This window comes from Linepithema humile, chromosome 5, assembly GCF_040581485.1.
Source record: "Linepithema humile isolate Giens D197 chromosome 5, Lhum_UNIL_v1.0, whole genome shotgun sequence".
Classification (NCBI taxonomy): Eukaryota; Metazoa; Arthropoda; class Insecta; order Hymenoptera; family Formicidae; genus Linepithema; species Linepithema humile.
The window spans coordinates 8787447-8813987 of NC_090132.1; the positions used below are offsets into that span (position 1 = coordinate 8787447).

The window sequence follows — 26541 nt, forward strand, 5'->3', positions numbered from 1 at the left end:
TTTTAAAAAATATTTTTTATATATTTTAATATATTATTTCTCATTACGCACGAATATTAGCAAGTTTGAATATAAAAACGCTAAAATTTAGACAAAAAGTAAACTAGCTGTATCTTATCATTACCACAATTATACAGGGTGTCTGATAATTTCTGAATCACCTCTCGGGTGCAGATAGAGCAGGTTAAACCGAGTAGAAAAGTCCTGTATCATTTTGCAATTTTCGCAATAATTAATGAGTAATTAATTTAAAAATATCGGCCAATTCCCGCGAATTTAAGCGCGCGGCGAGAAGAGACAGCCTACTGTTATTTGGTTACTCGGCGCGCGACGAAGTATTGGGAGAAGCACTTTACAAATGACAACGGCTATGTACGAGCGGTGTGTAATGTTAGATCTTCGCATCCTAGCGACCACGTAACAGTGGGCTGTCTCTTCTCGCCGTACGCTTAAACTCGCGCGAATTGGCAGATATTTTTTAACTAATTCCTCATTAATTATTGTGAAAATCGCAAAATAGTAGAGGACTTTTCTACTCGGTTTAACCCGCTCTATCTGCACCCGAGAGGTGATTCAGCAATTACCGGACACCCTGTATTTATATCAGACATTAAGTACTTTGAAATTACTAATTACTTATATATAAAATAAATATATAATACTATAACTAATACTTATATATAAATATATATACGGTAATTGTTTACTATCACTGCCTCACCTCCGATTTTGATCCAATTAGGCTCTTTCGACGCGTTTTTTTTTTTAAAAACTTTTTCCTCTCGCAAAATTGTCGCTCTCCTCCGCGAGACGAGATATTTAGCGTCAAAGTTGACGACTTTCCAGGTTAAGAAACCTGTCACTTCGATGAAATGGATATGTGCTGCGGTCACGCGCGCATGCGTACTAATAGAATTGTGCACGAAATATAAAATATATTTTCGATAATCATTAATTGTAAATCGCAAACCCACGTTAAGTAGTATAATTATGAACTTTGCTTTGCGTAGACACAGGGTATTCCGCCCCCCCTCCGGGGGGGCGGACCCCCTGTGTAAAATAAAAATAATAAAACTTTCGTGCGTATTCCAGAGCGGCATAGATTGCTTGATCTATCAAACTAGCTTTAGCATTATATATTTTTGTACAATCTAAAGCTACTTTAATGCTAAAACTAGTTTAGATTGCACAAAAATATATAATGTTAAAGCTAGTTTGATAGATCAAGCAATCTATGCCGCTCTGGAATACGCACGAAAGTTTTATTATTTTTATTTTACACAGGGGGTCCGCCCCCCCGGAGGGGGGGCGGAATACCCTGTGTCTACGCAAAGCAAGGTTCATAATTATACTACTTAACGTGGGTTTGCGACTTACAATTAATGATTATCGAAAATATTTGTATTTCGTGCACAATTCTATTAGTACGCATGCGCGCGTGACCGCAGCACATACTCATGTTGCTGCAATTCGTCGAAGTGACAGGTTTCTTAACCTGGAAAGTCGTCAACTTTGACGCTAAATATCTCGTCTCGCGGAGGAGAGCGACAATTTTGCGAGAGGAAAAAGTTTTTTTTAAAAAAAAACGCGTCGAAAGAGCCTAATTGGATCAAAGTCGGAGGTGAGGCAGTGATAGTAAACAATTACCAAAAGGAAAAAGTTACTTGTTATTTTTCGATCACTTGTTGTTTAGTTTCTTCTTTTTTAAGTTTCTTCTATAAACAATTTTTTTAACAACCCTGAAGACTCGTCGACACCGTAATAAAACAAATAGACTCTCTTGTCCGAAGTCTAAAGTCACGCTTATGCAGTCTCTCACATCGCCTTAGCTTGATCACGTGAGCCAATGAGAACATAGGCACATTGCCGTTGGCGGGAACCCACCGGATTGGTCTGGGGAAACTCATGTAGCCAATGACGGCTCAAGGCTGACATTCACGCTTTTGATTGACTGGGAACGCAACACTCTAGTGACTAGCCTCTAGTATGTTATCATGTTTTTTTACACTTATATTAAGGCACTAGATATGTAGGTATTCTCATCCGCCATTTTGGTTCCTACTAGATGGAGAATTATAGCGTATATAGTATAGTATAGCGTACATGTGTAACACGTCAATTATTAAAAATGATTCAGGACTTTTTTCGACTCATTTTTTGGCAAGGAATAACGCTATGTACTTAGTGGGCAGTCTTTAAGTGTCACCCTGTATACGCTATAATTCTCCATCTAATAGGAACCAAAATGGCGGATGAAAATACCTACATATCTAGTGCCTTACTATACATACTGGAGCGAGCCTTTCAGGAGTGGGGATGTCTCCATCGGTCGAAAAAGACAGATAGATTTACGTGAGGCTAGTCTTTCTTGTCAGCGTATGTTTTCAGCATAAGCAATAGAACGTAAAAAGAGACAGAAATCCTTACATTGCTATATGTGTCCTTTTCTAAATCGCGGACGCAGTTTCTTTGTTCGGGATAGGAAGGCTCGCTCCAGTATGTTATAGAACTCAATGTTTTGTGCACATAGAGGCGCTAACCCACGGAAATACGTAAAATGCGGGCATGTCCACTCTCAGTCTTCTCTCTGGTTATGCAAGTTTTATCTGAATATATCCAAATTTTCTTCATTCTAACCTGAACTGTCTCTAGCATGAGCGGGAAAGGTTATACTAATTTCGAATAGCACACGCAAGTGCAGGTGGTGTAAGTTTTCTTCTCATTACGCCTTTGAAAAAATTAATTTAACGTATTAAAGATATCGTAACAGGTAAAATCACTCGATAAAATGAGTAAAAGGTTAAAACTGGGTGTTCTCTCAACACCGAGAACTTTACGTTCTGGAAAAACCTTCGTTACCGCGGACTCCTCGGAAAAGACGTCGCCTTTCTTTGCCGAAGAGAAAAAATCAACAATAAAGACCGGTACAAAGAAACGTGCACCGGTTAAAGTTAAGTACGAGGCGCCAGAGGAGAAAGCAAACATTAAAAATATTAATGTAAAATCAATTGTTGAGATAAAAAGCCAGAATGTAGAGGAATTAGACGTAAAAAGTATAAAAACCGAAGAATGTCAGATGAAGGATAAGAATGCAAAACAACCAGTCAATTCAAAAAAGGTCAAGGAGGAGGAACGGTGGATGCCACCAAATTGGGAAACAATTTTAGAAAACATTAAAGAGATGAGGAAGTATGAGACAGCTCCAGTTGATGAAATGGGTTGTCACAAATGTACAGATCCTGATGCCAGTCCATCAGTATCCAGATATCAATCATTAATAGCACTGATGTTAAGTAGTCAAACAAAGGACCAAGTTACACATGCTGCTATGCAGCGTCTGAATAAACATGGTTGTAGACCAGATATAATAGCAGAAACTCATGATGATGTTTTGGGTAAACTTATATATCCTGTTGGATTTTGGAAGGTATGGGCCTTTGTTTATTTATTTATTAGACATTATTTAGAATTCAATTTTTTCTCTTAAATTTTTTAATATATATAAGTAAACTAATTTATTAATTTATTAACTATATTGTAATAATATGTTGAATTATTAAATAATCATTATCATATTTAATATAAATTTAATTTTATACTTAAAGTTACTAATTTTATGTTTAAAAAACATGTATTTTTCTTTTTTTAGAGGAAGGTGGAATACATAAAAAAGACATCAGTTATTCTTCTAAATAAATATGGCGGTGATATTCCAAAAACAATAAAAGAATTGTGCGAGCTGCCAGGAGTAGGCCCTAAGATGAGTCATATATGCATGCAGATTGCATGGGGAGAAGTATCCGGTATCGGTGTAGATACACATGTTCACAGAATTTGTAACAGATTAGAATGGGTAAGAAAACCAACTAAAACACCAGAAGAAACAAGAAACGAGCTAGAAGATTGGCTTCCTAAGCCCCTATGGAGTAAAGTGAATCACCTTCTTGTAGGATTTGGTCAAGAAATTTGCTTACCTCGATTTCCTAAATGTTCTGAGTGCCTCAACAAGAATATTTGTCCATATGCCTCAAAAAATAGTGGGAAGATGAAGAAGTGATACATGCCATATTTATATACATATATATATATATATATATAATAAAAATTTATTACAAAACATATTTATTTAAAATTTAATCAATAAATGTCAAATGTTCTAATGTGCTGGTTTCTTTTTATTTCGCTTACCACTTTTATGTGCTAACTTTTGAGCTTTGTGTAATTTTTGTTTACTCCGTTTTTTATTTTTCTGTTGTTCAAGTCTCTGCTTTTGTTGAAATGCTTTACTCTTTTTAACTTGTTTCAATGCTATTTTCCTCATTTCTCGTTTCAATTCCTTTGAAGATTTTATCTCTTGATGGTTAGATTTAGAATCTGGTGCAATGTCCTTTGCAACAATTTGTTTCTTTTGCAATGACATGCCCACAATTTCATCTTTATCATCATTAGAATGTTCACTTTCATCATTCTCTTGTTCTTCTTCTTTTTCCTCTGCAATTTTATTTTGACCTATCCATGCACTTCCTTCCTTGAGATCTGCAATATTCAACTCCAAAATACTAACTGTATGATCCTGCAGCTTATATTCTTGTCTAGATAACAATTCTTCTATTTCTGGAATATTTTGCTGCGATAATGATTTTTTATAACGTTCTCGTACCTGTACAAATATACATACATATACTTTCAGCAATTCTCTAAAAAATGCAGTTCTTTCAAGTAATCACATTATTTACCTCTTGTTTAATTTTCTTTCGTTCTTCTTTCAACTGTTGTTGCAATTGTTCCTGAGCTTTCCTTTTTCGTTCTAGCTTTCTTTTACGAAATCCTCCTAAAAATTCTCTACATTTGCATAAATATAGTTTACTTGTAATAATTACAAAAACATCTAATTTCTAGAAATAATTACCGCCGCTTTTCCTCGTCGAAGACAAGTGTAATCTTTTTTCGCCTCTTCGGCTGACTGGGTTTTTTATTTACATCAAATAAACGTGGCTGAGGTTTACTAAACATTATTGCAATTGTTAAACGTTGTCACACTCACGCATTAAAAATAGGTTATATTAAAAACCATGTGCACGACCGCCATCACCGCTACCGATAATATCGCCATCTATCGCTAAGAAAATATTGAATGTATCGAAAATACTAAAGAAATGATTGACGTTATGATAACGTTACAATTATATAAAAAAAATACTTTTATTAAAATAAGAAACATAAGAATATAAGAAAATACGAGATTTTCAATTATTTTTGGTTTTTCAAGTGTCAACCAGTGTTTAAATTCAGAAATAAATAAAAAACTATTTTCTTTGAAGCTCATTCCATATGTATTTGCAGAATGAAAGATATACACGTTTTCGTCTTTACTTACTATTATAAATACATCCTTAGACATATTATTCTTTTCTATTATAAAATATGGAAAACCTAAATTGTAATATCAGCAAGATAAAATAATAAAACAAAAAAAAGAAATTACCAGCTTTAACTGCCATAATCATATGAATTTCGGATAGAAATTTCCTTTGTAAACCGTTGAGCTTGGCCAAAGATTAAGACATTCTTGAGATTGGAGGAATGTGTCATATTAGTTGATTGACTTTGGGAACGAATCATCCTCAACTATGTGCACTCTGCTTCTTTGATATTATCTCTGATAGAGAGACTTATCTACAAATATGATTTATTTTTTAATATAATAACAAAGATACAAACTGTTATCAAAGTACTATCAAACAGCTATCAAAGTACAAACTATCAAACGTAATCGACAACTGACTTGGTAATAAACAAAATCGTCAACGAAAACTTCGCGATAGACAACCGGTCGATAACCGTCGCGATGACAACGAAAAGGGGCTTTAAAATCAATAATATGTCCTTCTTAAGATAGGATAACATGCCTTCCTTAAAGTAGGATCTTAGTTAATTATAAGTAGCATTTATATTTACATATATTATGTCGATGTCGATAATGTAATAAGTGCGTAGTTCATACGATATATTTTTGGAAATATATTGCTATTTTTGTTGCATTTTTATTTATGGCAACATTTCACATAATGCTGTTAGCAACTTCACAATAACTGTAAAAAATTTAAACATGTTTTTTATATTTATATAATAAAATATAGAAGAAAATGCATATATATATTCTATTATAAATATACGAAATATGCAAATAAACTGCTTTAATCTTTACAAAATTATTCAAGTAAATATGCAAATGTGCAAAACTTAATATTTCATACATAATCGTTATATTTTTGACCCATAAAAATATATATTTTTTAAATTCATAAACTATTGTATTTTCCAAAGATACTGTTTATTCTTTATTCTGTAATTAATATATAGCATCTTTAGTGTAGACATAATCACATTCTTATTTCAATAAAAAAAAATAAGATGTGCATAAGCTTGCATTAATATATCAATCATTTCTTGGGATTTAAAAACAATGGGCAAGACTCAGAAAAAAAGCAAATGAGTCTCACTCTCAGCAGCTGAATCTCAGCCTCATAGATGTAGTATATAGCACAATAGTTGATTTATTACCAATTATGTGTATCAGAAATCTAAATTATAATTTTTTATATGTATGAAGAGACATCCAGAAATAGTACAAAAATGTGGCAATTACAATATCAAAATTATTTAAATGTATTTTATCTATTGTAGAATTTATCCTCTGCCTCTTCCAGATTGAGAGCCTCCTGGTTGGTTTTGTTGATTAAGCCATGGTGCTGAACCAGTACCTTTACCTCGTTGATTTTGACCCCTTCCTCTGCCACGAGCTAGAATATTATTTATTATAAACAATTATAAAAAATATAAATATTAGTTTAAAAAAATAGTATTTATATAAATATTCTTATTTCATTATTAAATGCTTTATATTTCCACATGTATCATTACCACAAAATACTAAGCTCCTGATTTTAAAAGTAAGATAAACACTTGATAAGTTTTTAAAGCAAATTAATGAAATAAAGCAAATATATTTTTCATCTAACAGAGAAATAATTAAGCTTCTTATCTATTGGTGATTCTACTTTTCATTTTCTCTGTTGTTTTTTTTTTTTTTATGAATATCTGTCCTTATTGAGTAACTATAATCTTAGGTTACGTTCTCTCCAAGGAAAATTTTACTCGATATAATATAATATATATACGTTATGTGTACTATATATTTCGAGTAAAATTTTCCTTGGAAAGGATGTTTTGGAACCTAATCTTAATTACTAAACTTCGACTAATGTTCATACATTCTGAAAAAATTCTGTATGATGTAAACAAACCTTGGGCGCGCAATATAGCTGATTTTCCTCTGCCGGCAGTGCCGGACCCCTTGCCGCCCGGCCTTTTAAACATAGGGGCATTTTTAAGCATATCAGGCAATATTAAGAATCTGATCTTCGAGCCTCTTATGTACACGTTTTCCAGTGTTGCGACTCTGCCATCCCGATACGTTACGTTAATATTTTGCATCTGACAATTCATGTTATCTTCCGCTTCTATTAGCTTTCCGCGATAAACTTCTCCGGTGTTCGTTTCACATGTTATTATGTGGCCCTCGGCTTCATGAAGAACTTTAATCGGTACTCCAATCGACATTGTTGCAGAATAATACCTTTTTTTTGCTTCTTTTTAGATATTTATCGCTACTTAGAGAAATATTTAGAAAGATGCTCCTCTTAACCTTAAAAGCACTCGCATATTGCGATACACTCGCTTGTAAAATGTCACGGTTAAAACTGTTATGAGATGGGAAATGTATAGGTGAGTGTGTAATAGGGGATTGGTGTGTTCAATCGATATGTTGTAGGGATATTTAATTCTGATTTTGGTGAATTATTTTTTAAGCCTTTATTTTTTTATCTAAGGTTGTTTAACTGAATCACGATTATTCCTTCCCAAGGTTTTTTAGCAACCAATCTAGACATCGGCTGTTCAATGCATTTACATCATTCAACTTCATACATACTGGAATGAGCCTTTCTATAAGAACCAATGTGTAGTTTTCGGCCCAAAGATAGCAATAGTAGGCGGGGACGTCTGTTCTGCTTCCTGTTCCCACTTTCAAACACTAAAAATGATAGTACATTCATATATAAATGATGTACAATATAAATATATCAATGTTTTTATATTTTGTTATAGATGAGGGGACAAGTATACGGACTTTATAATTTACTAACCTATTCAGACAAATTTTAGACAGATTTAACAAAGAAATTTGCTTTAAATATTTTTTTCTGCTAAAATCTGGTTGGTTTCATCAAATCTTTGCCACTACTTTATGATTGTTCTCTTAAAACCTGTTTTTAAATACAATTATTTATTTATTTATTTTTCTATTCAATCACGAATATTATATGTACAGCATATATTTTCGGATAAAAATCAACAACCCTTTAATCGCATGTTATATATAAAATTGTTAAAATTAGAACTATTATACCATGGCAATAATATATCACGAAAAAACGTTCAATATAATTCTTAAGAAGAGCATCATATACATATAAAAATGTAAATTTTAGTTATGGTGTCATCATGTACTCAGCGTGATAAAAGATAAACCGTTTATTGCAGCAGAAATTTTCATTACAGAGAAAATAAAGTCGCATCTCGTTCAAACGTCCGCGAGAGATGTTTTTCTGTTCTTTTTGTACAGCAGCTACAATAACGCGGAGAGATGCTGATTAAATTTCTATATAAAGTAGTCGAGAGCACACAAAAAACGATTGCCGGCTTTCGTTAGGGGCGATGCATTTATATATATTTTGTTTTTAAATATACATAAATATAGTCCACTATAATTATATAAACGTTTTTAAGAACTGTTAAAAGGTCCGTAAGGGCCGGGAAGAATGGAACGAGAGGAGGAAGAAGAGTGGGCGAAAGGACAAGGGAGGGAGGAGGAAGGCGGGAAGGGGCGTACAGGAATACATTAACTTGCTTTACGTACGTGAAACCTAAATGTCTAAAGCATTTCAAAGGATGGTAATTGTAATCATATAATATATTAAAGTTGATGTTACTTTTTTAATAGCTTAAACGTACTAATATCAATCGTAATAATTACAAGCATCGTGTTACGTCCTTATATAGTCAGCCAAGTACGATCGTCGCTGATAATCTTCTTTTTGTTTCTCTCTTTCTCTCTCTCTCGCTCTCTCTCTCTTTTTCTTTCTCTCTTGTCTCCTATAAATCACTTATATTCCTTGCACGCATTCCTCTCTCTGCCTCACTTTCAATCATTTCTACCCTCCATGTACACATTTCTTCAATCACTCTCTCCCTCTTTCTCTTTTTCTCTATCATTCGATCGCTCTCGCTAGGCAAGATTATTCCGATATTGCGATACACGTTAGAAAAATATGCTATGCCTAAAATAGGATGAAGGCCTGAAGGCAACCATTCCGTCGATATTACTGATAATCGGTGTGTGTATGTATACGTGTGTATGTGGATGTGTGCGCGTTTCTTTTCTACACACGATTCTGATTTCTCTGATCAACGTTCCTAAAAATGCGCCAAAAGAAAAAAAAAGGACAGATTCGTCTTAACGACAATCTTGATATAACAGGTGTGCATATATTGTCTATGTAATCAGCGCATAGTTGTCTTATAAAGACCGCGGAGAATCGTGCGCGAATTATTATCGTAATCATACCGAAAGATAAGAATTTTTCGACAACCTTAATTTCTAGGTATTGTTAAATCGCAAATTTTTTGAAAATTTAACTCTATGTTCAAAGAGATAAAATCGTTTTCGGCTGAAGTACTTTTGGCGGCAATACGTGAAATATTTAGTAACAATGGGAGAACTAATGCAGTATTTGCTGTTTGTTTGATCTTTTGAAAAAATAAAAATCAGCTTGATAAGCTTTGCGATATGACATTTAACAGAATGCTATATTTATCGGAAATAAAAAGACTTTGCTGTACATTTTTCCAAGTGACGCAAAAATAAATCTTAAGCAAATAACAAAAGGATATGTCTACTTTACAGGGTAAGTCCTAATTATACAAAATAAGAAATAAAAGAACGGCAGCACGCAATTTAGATGAAGTGCTTTGTCCCAGGATACGATAAAGAAAAAAAGAAAAAAATATGTTCTTTTACGCGAAATTGAAAAGTCGCAATATATATTTTATATTTTTTCCTTTTTCTTGAAAATTTAACTTGTAATAAAGCTTTTAAGGTTTGACTTCCTACGTGGAGCATAATTTGCGCTACAGAATATCATTTTCACTCATTTTCGTTTTATAAGAATACAACAAAGCTGGGCAGCTATAGCACCTTTCCACATATGCTATAACTTTACAAACATGTACAACTACTTATGGGCAAAAAAAATTTCCGGCACGAGTTTTAAGCGCGGAGAAGAAAAGTAGTCAGAAGTATGTACGTGGATTATAAAATTTATCAGCGTAATATCCTTCGCACGGTTTTAGTATACGTTCACACTTTACAAACGTTAATAGTTCTCTTCTTCGTCGTTCATATAATGCCCGGCCTCTCTAGACATTTTATTAATCATTTATTCTTACATTATGCGCTGCTATGCAGCACCGGAATACCTCGCGCAGCTATCCTACAAAACTCGCAAAACAAGCAAAAATAAGGAAAACGAGTAAACTAATTGACGATTTCAACCATTAACAATTCAGTTTATATCCTAAGAGAAATTGAAGAATGCGTTAAAGAGGGGTTTAATTTACAGATCCCAGATTTGCGGCCGTAGTGTAAATAATTATTTGCAATATAGGTTGAAACATATTTAATGAGTAATAATTGCTGGTTATATTCACGTGAAGTTGGACATAAACACACAGTACTACTTATACTTCATTGCATTATTTATGAATCAATAGACTAATATACTTAATAATTATTAGACTAATTATTAACCTAAGATTGTGATCACCCATCAACGTCAGCCATTACCTAAGCAACATTCCCTATTTTTTAATTTTTTGATATATAAACGAAACAGTAATGTATAAAATTTTTCAAACAAATCAAAACTTCTAAAGAGATGTCCTGGACTGACTGACCGCACCAAGAGTTCTGCCTTTACGTAAAACGAGCTTCATATTCACATTTTCCATTTAAGTGTGTAAATTAATAAACATAATATAGAATAATTATAAATTGTAATAATCATGAAGATAATAATAGGTAATAATAGTAGTAAGCTGGCAGCAGTTAGTAACCAGGTATATTCTCAATTAAAATTCTCTCACTAGATGACAATCTTGAAACTTACATGGCACTGGCATCCAATTAAGAATCATTCATTCATACACACACATACAAATTTGCAATCTTTCGTTTATTTGTTCTGTTCTGATATTCGTTTCTTTTCATTTTTTTTCTACCTTTTCTCGGCGTTCAGCTACAAAACAATTTCGCTGTCGTTCTTGCGCGTTCACTCACATTCATTCTCTTCCTTTCGGTCTTGCACACTCGCTCGTTTCACCCCTCGACGTGCGAATCAGCTGCCAGATAATTTACCTCGTTTTCTTCGTGTTTTTTTTTTAATATTCTGTTTGTTTATATAGTTATAATAACCATTTTCCCAACGACTACACACTAAATAGTTCAAATTTTTTGCACTTTTTCACCAACAACAACTGGATTGTTGCGCCGAATTTCTTGAGCGCCCATTTCTTTGTAATCGAATTTGCAATCGTGCTTGTCACTGTACCGATGCACAGCGCAAAATAGTCCTCCACAACGGCACTCAAACCCTGAAAAAAATTTACCATCGTTAGAAAATTTCCAAGTTTCCATTAGATATTATGTATAATACATGTTATACATTACATTTAAACCACTCACCAGTCAAACCAACTTTTTTGCGACATACAGCACAACGGTTTTTCTTCTTCTTAGATTCTTTATCAGTCTCTTTGCCATCGAAGGAGTCGTCTACATCGCCACTACTTGCCGATGAGCCTTCAGCTACTGCACTGCTTACACTTACTTCACTTTCCTGATCTTCCCTGTTTACCTGATTGACAGAAGTACATACATACTGTAAGCATAATGGAAAATAATTATTTATCACTATAGGTTCGTTGAATTTCTTTTGTTACGTTTTAATGTAATAAGTATATATAAATTTCAATTTAATGAAATTGCGTCATAATACATATTAAAAACATTGCGAAAGTAAATGCTTAATGATTACTTTCATTATTTTCTTAGATATATAAGTTTGTTTATATTAATGTTCATGAAAATTATAAATAATACATAGCGCACGTTCCTCAGTTTGTTTTTTATCATAATATTATGAATAAATATTTCAATATTACATACATCACATCATTCTCTTATTGAAATATGAACAACTTGTTTTTTGTAAATAATAGAGCATAAATAATTATTATTTTATATTATAGTCCACATAATTCTAGAAGTAAAGAAAATTTTATGACACTGCAAAAAGACACTTTGGATTGTATTCATGAATATATATTAACATATTTTGCAAATTTGATCCCAACAATGTAATATTTCCTGTTCCTCTCAAAATATCTTTTATAGACTAAAAACAATTTGATGTATACGACCTTGTGGATTCAGGACAGCTTATAAGCGCTACCTTCTGCAAATTAATCGAAAGAACAAGGATGTTACATTTGTGCAAAACAACTACTAGGAAATACACAGAAATACTTACTTCTTTGGGATTGGGCAGATCCGACGTTGACTGAGGTATGGTAGGAATGGTAGGTTGGGCCGTCGTTCCTGTAGCCGCTGGGCTACCAAAACTGCTTTGCAACGTACCAGCGTTGCTGGAGACTGACTGTGAGGTTGGTACAGTGGCAGCTGACACCGGAGGTTGTTGCTTCTTTTTCAGATTTTCTTTATAGCAAAGAGAACAAAGGCCTTCAGTAGCTGGCGAGCCATAAAATCCACAGCCACTGCGGCACAGAGCTTGCATAGAATTAGATTCTCGTTCCATAATGCTTGTCTTTCAGTGTCACTCTTCCTTAAATAAGGAGGCTCCCGTTTATATCTTAGTTGCGATCACTGCCTTGAGAAACAGTGGAAAGTCGCAGTCAGCTTGGTACAGGATAACTAGGTGTCCTTTGCTGCAGCTCTCTTCCCAATTGCTCCTCTACAACCGTGTGTCACCATGTACTCACCTGTCACAAAATAAATTATGCAATTAATAACAGAGAACAAAATAAAACACTAATTACATAAAAATATTTGAGATAACTGTATAGTTTAAATAGATAATATAAAGTATAACAGTTTTAAAATATTAAAATTTGATTAATACACGTTATCATGAGTTTATCGACAAAAGTAAACATAATTCTTATAACATGTATTTAAATATAGAATTTTTTCATCTTTTAACTACATATTGACAGGCACGGAGTAGCAATGCATATCATTTTGAGAAAAGCAGAATATAGAATATGTTATGGATGCTAACATTCATCAAGGACAAAAATGACACAGCAAATTAATACAAAATCACAAAGAATAGTATCGTAAGTTATAAAATCAAAAGAGTTATAGTACTATGTAAATTTATTCACAAAATATTTGACACATTATCATTCCTGACACGAAAAAAATAAATAGATAATACAGTTATCCTCGCCATCTGCCTACGTAAAAACAAAACCATACAAAAGTATATAAAAGTATTAAAAAAAACTCTAAGAAAGTCGTATTATAAAGCGCAATATCTGAATTGAAAAAAAAAATAAGCTAACCTTTGAAGTTGGACAATTAGGTCTCAAGTAGCACAAAAAATAAGTTTACCAACAATTTGTAATTTCCTGCACTAGTCAAACTTGGACCTGCAAGGTCAGATCACAAATGTCTTCTTAATGAAGCGTGTCCTGCGTGTGGTCACGCCAAGACAATAATCGAATTTCAACTTAAATGAAAGAAGAAAGAGGCAAAGACAGAACAATGCTTCAAACCCAACCGAGACAGGTAGAGCAAAATGAAAAAAGAGAATTTGGTAGAATAGAGTAAGACAGAGCGAAGAAAAGAGAGAAATAATTCCTAAGAATTTTTACTACGTCATCTTGGCGATCTGATTTTTTTCTGCCACGATAGCCCAACGAGAGAGGCGTGATCGCGCAGCGTGATATTACTCACTTTCCAACACGCAGCCGTGTCGCAACCAATGCACAACATGGAGTAGGAATTTGTGCGAGGCATTTAAGTAGCGGCGGCCGTATCCTTATCGCGACCCGCGTACACCCCGCGCACAATAGGACCGTCGAGAGAATAATCGCCCGTGTCTCTCGCCCGTCGCGGTGGCTCGTTCTCGTTTTATAATCTCTCGCGGCGCACTTTGCGCGGTGCGCGTAATCGCGACGAAAAGCGCAGCCTTCACTGCGCGTCGCGTTTCCGTTCGGAGAACGGGCCGTGAACCAACGTCGGTGTCCGTGCTTGCGTGCGCTCGTGACTTCCCGGCCGTGGACGCGTTCGATATTACACTTCAATCCGCGGAGCCTGCAAGGACGGAGGAGAAACAACGATAACGAGGGGCGAATGTTTTCATGATGGCGATCGGCCCAGGCGCGCTGGCTTTTGGGCGGACGCGTAAGCGACGACGCGACTACGCCGACGACAAGAGGCACCGCGCGCGTGAGGCGACGCGGCACGCCGCGGCGGCGCATCAGGCACGATCGTGGACACAGAACTTAAACTCTTTCGCCGTGAACACACTCGACATAGTATACGGGGTGTTCGGGACGCGCTTTCTCCTGATTGCAAATTTCATCGGTGAGAATTTCTACGCGAAAATTTTATCGCGTCAATTTTCGTCACGATTTCGACAGTGCATTCGACTAAAATGGTTTTGAATTTCTCTTCGTGAGCGATTAATTCCAATTAAATCCAATTGAAACTACGAATTGTAAAGCAGAATATGACCACTTTTTGACATTACAACATGTGAATAAGTGATTTTAAAACGTTCTATTTATAAAACTGTGATAACAAAAGACTTAAAGATTAAATTTAGAATTTGAATATAATTTTTTTAAACTTTTAACAAATCATGGTAAGAGATAAATTTACAAATTTATGGTTTTGGTTACATGGATAAATTAAGTATATCAATATAAAATTTATACAAGTCAAGATTTATATTACTTGATCTAAGATCAATGTTATATAATTCGAAAACTGTCGGATAACAATAATTTTATTTATATTCGTATAGACAAACGGTTAAATTCTTTTTCAGGCTCTCCTTAAAGACGGAATTAAGAAGGATATTTAAAAATTGCTAGTTAGGTCATCGATCTGTTTTATTATTAGCTTGATTCTAATTAAGAACGGAATAAGACACTATTTGAATATGACAAATTCATTATAATCAGAGAAATTATAAATATATTTCAATTCTTATTTATTTTTTTAGAAGAATTCAATTTATAAATCCATCAAAAGAAAATATTTTCTCTATTAATTAATTTCGCTAAAATTATGTTATATAACCGATATTGTGTCATGAACATAAATAACATTTCGCAAATGTATGATTTTTGTTAAGTTTTCTCTAAATACAACGCGTTCTAGAAACCCTGATCTAAATCTTAATGATAAATTTGATAATCAATTTAGAGAGAACTTTCGTCTTTTCAAAAATCTAAAATGTCAAGACATTAATAACTTTCAATTTATGAAAACTATCAAAGAAAATTAGGTAAACAATTACCGAAAAACTAAATTATCTTCCAGTTTGATCTTCTTATAACTTGACTAAAAATCCTCAAGATAAAGATAAAGAAAAATTCTCAAGATAAAGATAAAGAAGAATCCTCAAGATAAAGATAAAGAAAAATCCCAAAGATAAAGAGTATCTTTATTTAAATCAAATAGTATTTCCTATCGGTTACAAAGAGTCGAACGAGGGTTAAGAATTGGGTCAACCGTCTCGATCGAGAAAAAGTTATTAGAACGCATATAGGATTGTACTGAAATAGTGTTGAAAGCGTGTCTCGCGAATTTTCATCGATATTGAATAACTGGGTAAGTTAGAATTGTGCCGAATTAAAATATACTATTCTTAGTAGTGTACAGTAATGTCAATAAGAAAATAAACCTTTTTATATCAAATCTGTATATTTTATGTTTAATAAATTAATCGATAAACGTATTTTACGATTAGAAATTAGTATGAAACAATAAATATGTAAGAATATTCATTATTCAAACTCATATAATTATAAAATGTATCTCTTAATATAGAGATATATTAGAATGTAACAAAATTGATTTTATAGAACGATTTTAAACGCAACCCGAAACACAAACTTATTAAACGATTAGTAAAACATATGAAATACGTAAACATTTTCTTCTGAGTGTTTGAGTAAACGTTAGCATTAATTGCATCAGACATTAAAAAGAAAAATTTTTGTTGGGCTCTGATAAGCGTCACTTACATAAAATTAACTATCGTACTCGCGTAATCGTATGTTCATTTAATCAGAATGTTTAAAGAAAAAATCAGGATAATTTACAACCGACAATTACTTTTTTTTCCAAATAAAATACTCATAAAAAAATTGCAAAAGTTGATCAATAGGTAAATTATTAATATGCAAGATTATGAAATACACACGATAAAAAATACTATTCCTAACATTCAATAAGCGTATAATAATATTAATCATCATGCAAAAAAATCGATTTTAAGAATACAAATTTGAAAACACATTTTCTGGAAAAAAAAACTCGACCCTTGCTAAAAACCTTAACTTCGCATAACCGGAATCATTTACTTTCCACGCAATCGTTTTGTCCCTGTATTTTCGCAATAAAAATTTCACACATCGTGCATGCGAGGGCAGAATTAAAATCGTTCGCTTAAAGACTACGGAATTAAATGGAGCAGCTGCATGCACAAACGCCGCAGTAGTCAGCGGACAGCGCCGAAGTGAAGTGATAACCGAGAAAACCAGGAAGGGGCAAGAAAGGGGAAAGGAGGGGCAGAGGGCACACGCCTGTATGCGCTTTCTAGTACCACAAGGTCCGTCGATCAAACCTTCCCATAAGGTGTTTCCAATGCACACTCCTACGCGCGACGGGGAAGGGACAGGTGGCACGACGACGCGAGTTTAAATGCGGCGATCACTCCACGTTTAATTCTATCGTCCGTCGTGCCGCGCTCGTGTAATTTGCGCCGCTCTGCCACGGAAACGATATATCCTACGCCACGAGACAAACATCGCGGATGATAAACCGTGCCGAACACGCAATCTTCGAATGAGTTGCTCGCTCGCACGGATGTTAGCTTTGATATAGCAAAACGGCATACTTGAAAAAAAGTGTATAGAAAACTGATAAATGCCACGGAAACGTATTAAAATATTATATGAAAAATCATAAATATTGTATGGAAAATTATTTGTTTGTCCAAAATTTACTGCGTAAGTAAAGAACACGCGAGCAAGAATTGGCTGTTTACACAATTCACCGGAAAATAATTCCTCGAAGAATCCCCGAATTCCCCCACTTTCAACTTGTGCCTCCGCTTAATCGGGCTTTAACCCCGCTTATGCTCCTCGCCAAGCCTGATCGACAACACGATCGCGGCACGTGAAATTTTGACAGCTGCAATAGACGCGACAATATCATCAAATAGGTATAATCTAGTATAATTGAAAATTAAATGACATGTAGTTAATAATTTGTGTAGCCTGTTACTCAAAATTTGCTTTCCACACTGTCAAACTAATTGAAAATTATTGTAAACTCTTAATAAACACACGTCAATCGTTGAAAATATAGAAATGAATCGAGAATAACAATGTGATAATCAGCCTTTTCGTGCAATTAAATCTTGAGAAAACAATAGCTTCAACATTATTCTTAGATACGTCACGGTCGTCATCATTTATAAGTACCGAGCTGGTAAACTCCTCCGCCTCAATGAGGAAAGAGGCAATGCCGCAGAAGCAAGGTCGAGGCAAAGATAAGCGGGTGGCACAAAAGACAAATTAAGTTTTTTAATTACTCTATAATAATCATATAATTCTTACACAATATTTTTTTATTTTACAATTTTTGATTTAAATTTCTAATACAAAATAGCGAATAGTAATATGGATTCTGATGCAATTATCGATAGATCTATCCTCATAAATAATAAACTTTAATAATTGATATTAAACATAAATAAACATTATTATTCTTGTTATTTATTTTCTCACAAAACTGGAAATAAGGAATATAAAATTCCATAAAGACGGAGAGCGCAATCTTGTATTTTTTGCAAAAGTTAGACACAGCATGGTCAGCCTACTTCTCTCTGATTGAACAATTGCCTATATCTTGTTGACTTCATTATAAAGTGAATTGCTAAAGCATCTTTTACGAAACCCGCACATTTGACTCATGCTACGCGGACGACAATGACGCACTCGCATTTCCCGATTACTTATCTGAATGGTTTTTGTTCTCGCGAATCGACCTGCGCAAAAATACGTAGCTCAGCATTGCCTTTGTAATGCGCGAAGAAATTTCTGCCGAAGAAATTTATTGTCTGAATCATAAACTTCTTTTTGCAATAAGCCGTGAACAGCATATGCCGGTTTAAAAAAATATGTATTTTGCGTGGGTGGAAAGAAGGGGGTGTTCCACGCATGAACAAACAATAAGTCATGGTAAAGTTCACGTTGAGGCGCAATGACTCGATCTCTACGCTGCGTTCATTCATGCCGCGATCATGCTAAAACACTATTTTTCCACCATCATAAACTTTTTACCTTTCGAAAAATTCGATAATTCTTTTTCTTCAAACTCACCCTTATATGAGTGTTCATCAATGTGTTAAACGTGCAACGCGTGCGCGACCTTAACGTCGATTTTAATAAATTGGAATAAAAAGAGGATGACGTCAAGCAACGGAGGGCGAGAGCGCGTATCGATCGAAACTCGTCTAACGAACGAAGTGAGATCTTTCGCTCGGATGTGAGAACAAAGTATCCTACGGTAGCGACAAAAATTAGAAAGCTGAGAAGAAAGGTAGCGGTCAATCGAATTTTTTTCGCCGAGAGAGAAGATAAAGATCAATTTTAAATTTCTATCTGAGAAGCCGCTTGTGTGTGTGTGTGTCCAACTGAATAATTTCATTCCGAATCCGAGCTGCGTTCCGAGATGAAAGATATAAAAATTGTTCTTTGTGTGTTTAATTGGTCGCATTAACATAACCTTCGCAAAAGTTCGCAAAGAGAATATGTTCGTTCTGTGTTAATTCACATTCGTATATTTCGTGCGCGAACGTTAAAAAATAGCGCGGGTGCATCAGTCGCGAGTAAAGGCGCGGAAGGCTCTCAAAGTACATCAAAGATTCGTGAGCTTTGTTTACTCGGTGGAGTAAACGACCTTTCTCACAATGGCTGCTAACGTTGCACGGTTGTTCGACCTTCGCAAAGTCGTATCGTTCGACTCACCACCGCACCGTCGCCTTTATCGTACAGAAATATCTCGAATTTCGGAAGAGGCTCAACCACGAGTCACACAACCTTGAAACATTGCTTTATCTTTCTTTCTGGACTGCGACGGACAATCAAAATATGTGAATTTTTCAGTAAAATTTAACCTACTTTTGCGACGTGACTTCGAAATAACGGACACGATACGTGACGAGTGCGCGTACATATTTTAAAACTCTGGTGATAACGCGCTTGAGTTTCATTTTTGTTACACAATGAAACATCGGTATTACTTTTGCACATATATAGAACATTAAAATCTAAATTCGTCGAAATTACACAAAATTTCCTCGTGTTATCAGTTTAAGTGCAATGAACAAAATTTTCATCTCTGCTGAAATAATATCGAGCGTAAATGATGTCAAAAATGTCCCATCATGAAAAATAAGATTAATGCGCAATAAAATGCGATAAAAATAGAATGAATGTAGAACTCGCTCTCCAATTATATTATTGCGCAGGTTTGTAAAATTTTGATTGAAAGGGTTAAAAGATTCGCGCACTTTTGAATTCGCGGTTCTTCGAGAACCAGTGTATTCCTTGCCCTGTATGCAAGGGTTAAATTTAGAGCAGGAGCAGGTAACGGCCACGAAACTAAAAGTGTTGCTTGAGTTCGTGTTTAGACGCTAATATTGTCGCAGCGTCGTTTTTAACTCCGCATCGTGTGCGGTTGCACCTATTCGATAATAGAATTTGAAGCAAAAAAAAGAGGACTAATCTTCGCGAATCTATTACATAACAAATCAATGCGTGCGTGAAGACTTTCTATTTGTGTCGAAACTAGACAGAAATTCGTACAACTCCGCATTCGCATAGAATCAGAAAATTCTAATCGGTCAGAAAATGCGGGCGATAAATTTGCCTTAGAAAGCGTTAAACTTCGACACGCAAAATGAGTTTTCCGAACTAATTTCTCTTGTGAAACGAATCCGGGATTCGTCGATCAAAGTCAAAGAGACGTTCCGTGTGTAACAACCCAGCGATGCAATTCGAGCGCAACGAGATCACGTACAGATACGGAAAAAGCATTGATATTTTATTCAAATTGACTTTCTCTGCTTGTCAAAATGGATAATTTTTTTTCTTATTTGTTTCGACGAATTCGTATATATCAATACTTTGATATTGTATCGAAACGAAAGAACTTCGCAAAATATGATTCAAAGTTCATTCTCATCCAGCAAAATTTACAAGTAAATAACAATCGTATTTCATATGATATAATATATATGGAAAAAATGCAAAGTGTTTCAGTTTCTGCCAGAAATCATTATCTTTCCAACTAACATCCAAATTATACCGATAGGAATTTCAGGCACATCGCAACATCCTTTTTCTATTACAGCTCTACAATAATGACACAGCTGGGCGGCTATTCTCGAGAACCGGGATTCGCGCAAACGTCGACTCGAAATACATTCCAAACTATACGCAACAATCCGCTTAGACACGCGCCTCGCGAGAAATCTGAGAGATACGACGCGCGAGTCACTCGTAGATCACGCGGAAACGCGGCGGAACAAAATATCCCGTGCGCGCGCATTCGCGATGCGGTGCGGTGCGACGTCCCACATTTTTCGCGCACTCACGCCGATCGAGAGATGATGATTCATATTCATTTCGCAGCTCGGGCGGAGGCGCCATAGCGCCGCGTCCGCATATGTGACAAACAAGTACGCGCGTACTATCAGCGATGCGTTCGAAAAAAAAAATCTTCAAACCAGCGTGCTTAGAAACACCGGAAGGCATCTCGACGTTAAAGAGAATAGCGACGTTAACTGTTGAAAACTATGCTAAAAAGTATCAATGAATAATTATTTTTTAACATTATTAGTTTAAATTCCCAGTGCAAATATTATATGTTTACGTTAAAAATTCCGACACGCAACAATTACAATTGTAAGCTCTAAGAAAATGATATACAATTTTTAGCCTCGATTAATTTCTCATGCCGCACGGTATCGATACTTTTTAACGGTATTGCGGTTTGCCAATATATTGATGCGGCACCGTTGCCGATGCTTCAGTGACTAAAAGCGATTTCGTTTTTTTGAATGGCCAGCCCTACCTCCCCCCCCCCGTGCACCTCTACCTGTCTCGTGACGATCTCGCCACAGCTTTCACGTATACGCGCGCGCGCGCGCGCGCGGAACGCGGCGGAGAGTACATTGTCCCAGAGAAAGAGAGAGAGAGGGAGACAAGTCCCTTCCCGTCCGTGCCGCGCGTGCAGACGGAGCATATTGTACGCACACGCGCGTGCCGTGTATGCGTGCGTAAGCCGTCGCTACGCGTAAAAGCCGCGAGACACAATGAGATATATAAAAATGCGATATAAAATGAGAGACACTCGGTGCAATAACGGCCCAACCTACAACAAGTTGAGAAATAAATCGTGGCAGGACTTCTTATTTGAGAGAAACAGTGGCTTAAACCAGCAGCTCACTTTTCTCAATGAATAGCGCAGTAAATGTTTATATTGCGCATCAAGTCGACTTATGATTTTCGGAATTATTTGCCTCAAATTGTCTTAATTTTTTCAAAGGGCACTTAAAGATCGTATCAAACTGCTCCGATAAGAATCTTATTAAATTGGCCGTGCCACCTCCACTACAGATTATTCAGAATTACTTCCATTTCCGTATTACTTTTTTTTCTCGGAAGAAATCTTCACGGGTTTGTAAAAGCGTCAAGTAATGGCTCGCATTGTGCAGCGGTGTGCATCTTTCGTAATATGACACGCTTTATAGTGGAAATAGGTCATGAGGGTAGTTATTCCTAATATGTATTGATAAACCGTTTACTGTGCACTCTCTGCACTTCAGAACCAATTGGTTTTTACGCTTATATTGTTAACAGCTAGTTCTGCCAGCGTCGTTTACATTAAACTACACCGTGTTTTAACTCAGTTTTTGCCTCTAATTCCGATCCTAAGAACAGGCGCAAGTCAGTTGAATCGAAATTAAAGCGAATGTTAAAACCAACAGTTTGTTAATTCACTTATTCCGACAGGTATTATTAGCGCTATACGTACTGATAATTTCACAACGCCCTATATACTCTGTAGCATGCTTGTATCAATCAACACGATCAATTGAAGAACCGAACATTTACAGCGCGAGGAATTTACGTCGTCGATTCTTTCGACGCACTGTGCGTATAATCGTGAACCTCGATTGATACACAAGTGTAAGTAATAAGCGCGTGATTACAAATTTCTGCAGATCTTCGACCAATTTTAAAAAATAAGAAAAAAATGTACGATGTTAATTAATGCCTTATCATATACGTCTCATTTTTAAACTTTTCAATTTTTCATCTTTGAATTACCTCGCGTAGTTCATTACGTATTATAACAATGACACATACATTTGGTTACAACCGCACGAAAACAAATAGTACCGTAAACAATGTCTTTTCTTTTCGAATTCGAATTGTAATCTTTACAACTACACGTGACAAAACACAAGATGACAGAACACAATACTTGAATATGATCTACTTCTATCCATCTACTCCAACTTCTGTTGTAGTCCAGGCTTAAGAGTTGGGAGAAAGGATTGGCATGCGGAATGAGAGAGAAAAGAAGGAGCGTGTCAAAGGCACGTTTATTACGATTCCAATACCAAATCCGTTAAAATGAGCATAATAAAGCAAGGTAAAAAGTTATGTTAAATTTAGAAGCGCTAATTGCAATCTGAGATACGTTAATTATCACTCGGAGATGTATACAGGGTGTATCATCCGTCACGCACTCCAAGTTATAAATAATAGAGGCCAAACTAAAAAACGAAGTAAATGTCACATTTTCGTTAAGGAAAAAAATTGACTTTTATTTTGCTAAAAAAATCTTTAAAAACTTATAAAAAAATACGAAAAAATAAAATATTTTATTGTCAATATAATTCACGTATGATGAATGAAAAGACCAACACAGACGATAACTGTTGTCTTCGCTGAGAAAAAATATACACCGACTTCGCGATGATCAATGATCTGTCGTCAACAGCACTGTCGAATACATAATCTGTACACTGCACGAAAAACAAATTAGAATAAAATAAAATCTTGAAAATCAAGAAGAGCTTTGCATGAATTTTAATAAAAGAAGAGACCCCGTAAAGGATTTTTAATACAATGTACGTAGGATGTAGACAAAACTTTGATATTTAGCGATCATACGAATAAGTCAAGGTGTATGTAGAAAGAAAATAAGATACACAGAGTAGACTTGGATCATAAACGGCATAACTCGTAGAGTATATCGATCTATATCTATAGATATAGATACAGAGAGCACACGAAAAGTGGAAAGGAGGCGGAATTCGTTATCGCACGTGACGATCCGTTACGATACCATAAAAATAAAAAAGACTTGTAAACTACAGTGAAAAAATGCATCGCGATTGACGTTAACGGCAATGTAAATTAAAAGATGCGAATGGGTCTGGAAGCAGGCGCGCAATAAGGAAAGGAGGAGAATTCATTAAACTCGTCCGGCGAGCCTTCTGAACGAGCGTATCGAAAATAAGCAACTCACGCAGGATGTCTCAACATCACGAAATATCCTAACAAATTTCACAATTCACGATAAATTTGATCTGACAGATACTCTGCGAAATGTCATTATTCAATTATATTTCTTCGTTTTCAGTGTTAATTTTCAACATTAAATATTTGGCAATTAGAGATTAAATTCTTTAAGAAAAAAATTCGATTAAAAATAAGTTAGAACATGAGAGATTTTGTTACTTAACTCTATCCTTGAAACTCAATGCACTAATTATGCACTATTATCTAGTCTTCAATGTTAAAGAGCTATTTTCTTAAATTAATCTTCCGCCTTTTTTACGCAACAAATATGATAATTCTAGAATTTCGTACATAAACGCAAAAAACACCTGTTTTAAATATATTAAGCGAAAATTATTTCGGAAGATTTATAGCTTGGAAATATTTATGTAAAGAAAGCGAATGATTATTACATATATTTTGTCATGCAATCTTTTGACAGCAGTAAGAAAAAAGAGAGATCATTCATTCTTTTACATATATATATATTCAATTGGCAGCGATAAGAGTGATTAAATATTAAGCCTCACATTTAACGATTCATCAAAGCTCGCTCGTTACTGTATCGCGTATAAATTCCTTCTGCAAATTACTTCAGAAAATGCAGGCTCGACAGGGTGCAATGACGTGGGCGCGAACCGCTGGCGTCAGAGCGAGTCAGAGCGGTCGGGTCAGGTAAAGCGACGCGTACGAGTGGAAGTGCTGCGGTAGATACGAGAAATTATTCTTGATAAGGCGGCGCGGGGAGGCGCGTTGCGCGCTACGCTTGGGAAATACGCGGCGAGAGAGTTCCGTTCGACCGATCGCGCGCGGTCCGTCTTTCTCTCTCGTCGGGTTCTCGGGAGCAGCTGAAACGAGCTCGATCCGCGATCTCTGGTCGTGCCAGAAGAAAGATTGTAAACAACGTGGTACGAATGCTGAAGTGGGATGGGAAGAGAGAAAGAGAGAGATGGCCGAAGGGACACCTGAAGGGAAATACGTCGGCGATCGGTGTTTTAAAGGGGGGCAGAAAGGAGGAGGGAGAGATCAGTGTACATGCGTGCACGTATAGTATATGCGTCATAAATCCGTTATTAAACGGATACTCTTTCGGTAGAACGCACTGCGTTAAACTATTGGCAAATCAAGATTATTCGCGGCGGACAAAAAGGCAACGCCGAACAGCTATGTATGACGCGCGCTATATCTCACATAGTGCTAGGATTAGATAAGAGATTAATCTCGTGTCAAACAAATGGAATGTTGGAAAAAGAATGGAATATTAAACTTTTACAGGTCGAATGCACAAACATTTAAATGCGATAAATTCTATTCTTCTACAGAAGTGTCTATTTAGCGGATAGGCAGGCGTTTATGACGTCTCGTGTACGCACATTCGAATCTCGGATGCGAGCGCTGCCGTCGATAGGCCGACAATAAAAAAGAGAGACGACGATAAGAAGGGGGAAAGAGAGAGAGAAAGAGAGAACGAGAAACGCAGAAAGAGAGAGTGAGAAAGAGTGATATAAAAAGGAAGCAGGGGGAGGGACGCGAGAAAGAAAGAGAGGCTCCTCGGCCACACACGCATGCAAAGAACACAGGGGAACGGTCGACGCACAGTGGCGGACGGTGGGACATGGCTTCCATCCTTGAATACGCACTTAGCCGCAAATTGCGCCGTTCCTTTGTCCGTCTCTCTTGTCGCGAACCACGGGCCACTTAACACGTCGACGTTCCTGCGCGTACCGCCGCGTCCGTTCCGCGAACACGGCGCGGCGGCTCTCGGCACGTCCCGAGCGGAACGGTGTAACGCGCACGTAACGCAGACGAGACACGCGCGAGTGAAACGGAGCTCGCGCTTTGATCGGGAACACGTATGCGTGCGCGCGAGCCGACGAGTCCGACGGGTCCGGTCTCTCACGGCTCTATCGCCCGACCCGAAAATAGTCGCGGCGATCGGAGTAGAGCTTCAGCGCGGGGTAGAGAGCTGCGCGCACGAGTATTGCGACACTTACCGAAGGCTGTTGCGGTGCAGCAGGGCGCAATATGTCAGCTGACTTGACGCGCGACCGATCCCAATCCTGCGTCAGTATTCCACATAATTCTTAGCGGAACATTCGGTCACCTCGCTCGCAAATGAATCCCGCTTCGCGGAACTGCCCGCCTCGCGTTTCACACTGTTTCACAATACGCGCGATATACGAGAGGAGAGTGAGAAGGAGAGAGGGAGAGACAATGACAGGAATGAGAGGGAGTGTGAGAAGATAAGAGAAAGACCGAGGCGATAGCGAAACGACTGCGACGGTAACGATGTAACGATAATTACGGCATTAATCGTTACACAGTGACTTATTACTACTACAGTCACACCGAACTTTTTCGACAGCGGGAAGCCGACCACCAAAGCTAACACGACAACGAATACTGCTGATGACTGATGTAAAGTTAGATCTCTCCTTTACTCCCCCTTCCACTCCC

At 36.2% G+C, this 26541-nt stretch overlaps 4 protein-coding genes across 9 annotated transcripts; 1 reads left to right on the forward strand and 3 right to left on the reverse strand.

The window, feature by feature from the left end:
• Nucleotides 1-2469: 2469 nt before the first annotated feature.
• Nthl1 (Nth-like DNA glycosylase 1) lies at nt 2470-4160 on the forward strand. Its single transcript, XM_012370222.2, has 2 exons — nt 2470-3427; nt 3650-4160. Exons 1-2 carry the CDS (start codon nt 2789-2791, stop codon nt 4055-4057), a joined length of 1047 nt encoding a protein of 348 aa, XP_012225645.1. The 5' UTR covers nt 2470-2788; the 3' UTR covers nt 4058-4160.
• Nucleotides 4071-6404, reverse strand: LOC105674102 (nucleolar protein viriato). The gene is made up of 4 exons (XM_012370224.2): nt 5486-6404; nt 4910-5119; nt 4737-4842; nt 4071-4660 (listed from the first exon to the last, which is right to left on the reverse strand). The coding sequence occupies exons 2-4, from the start codon at nt 5011-5013 to the stop codon at nt 4157-4159; spliced, it is 714 nt and encodes a 237-aa protein (XP_012225647.1). The 5' UTR covers nt 5014-5119; nt 5486-6404; the 3' UTR covers nt 4071-4156.
• Nucleotides 6405-6539: 135 nt separating this feature from the next.
• SmD3 (small ribonucleoprotein particle protein SmD3) lies at nt 6540-7769 on the reverse strand. Its single transcript, XM_012370085.2, has 2 exons — nt 7308-7769; nt 6540-6803 (listed from the first exon to the last, which is right to left on the reverse strand). The coding sequence occupies exons 1-2, from the start codon at nt 7621-7623 to the stop codon at nt 6691-6693; spliced, it is 429 nt and encodes a 142-aa protein (XP_012225508.1). The 5' UTR covers nt 7624-7769; the 3' UTR covers nt 6540-6690.
• An 811-nt stretch (nt 7770-8580) lies between these two features.
• On the reverse strand, nt 8581-26496 carry drn (doctor no). 6 transcript variants are annotated; one of them, XM_067354997.1, is made up of 4 exons: nt 26079-26496; nt 12711-13179; nt 11864-12059; nt 8581-11772 (listed from the first exon to the last, which is right to left on the reverse strand). In XM_067354997.1, exons 2-4 carry the CDS (start codon nt 12993-12995, stop codon nt 11624-11626), a joined length of 630 nt encoding a protein of 209 aa, XP_067211098.1. In that variant the 5' UTR covers nt 12996-13179; nt 26079-26496; the 3' UTR covers nt 8581-11623. The 6 variants fall into 6 exon arrangements, with proteins under 6 accessions (XP_067211098.1, XP_012225585.1, XP_067211101.1 ...); XM_012370162.2 differs by having other exon boundaries at nt 11864-12035; nt 26079-26487; XM_067355000.1 differs by lacking the exon at nt 26079-26496 and adding an exon at nt 25682-25909.
• Nucleotides 26497-26541: the final 45 nt, after the last annotated feature.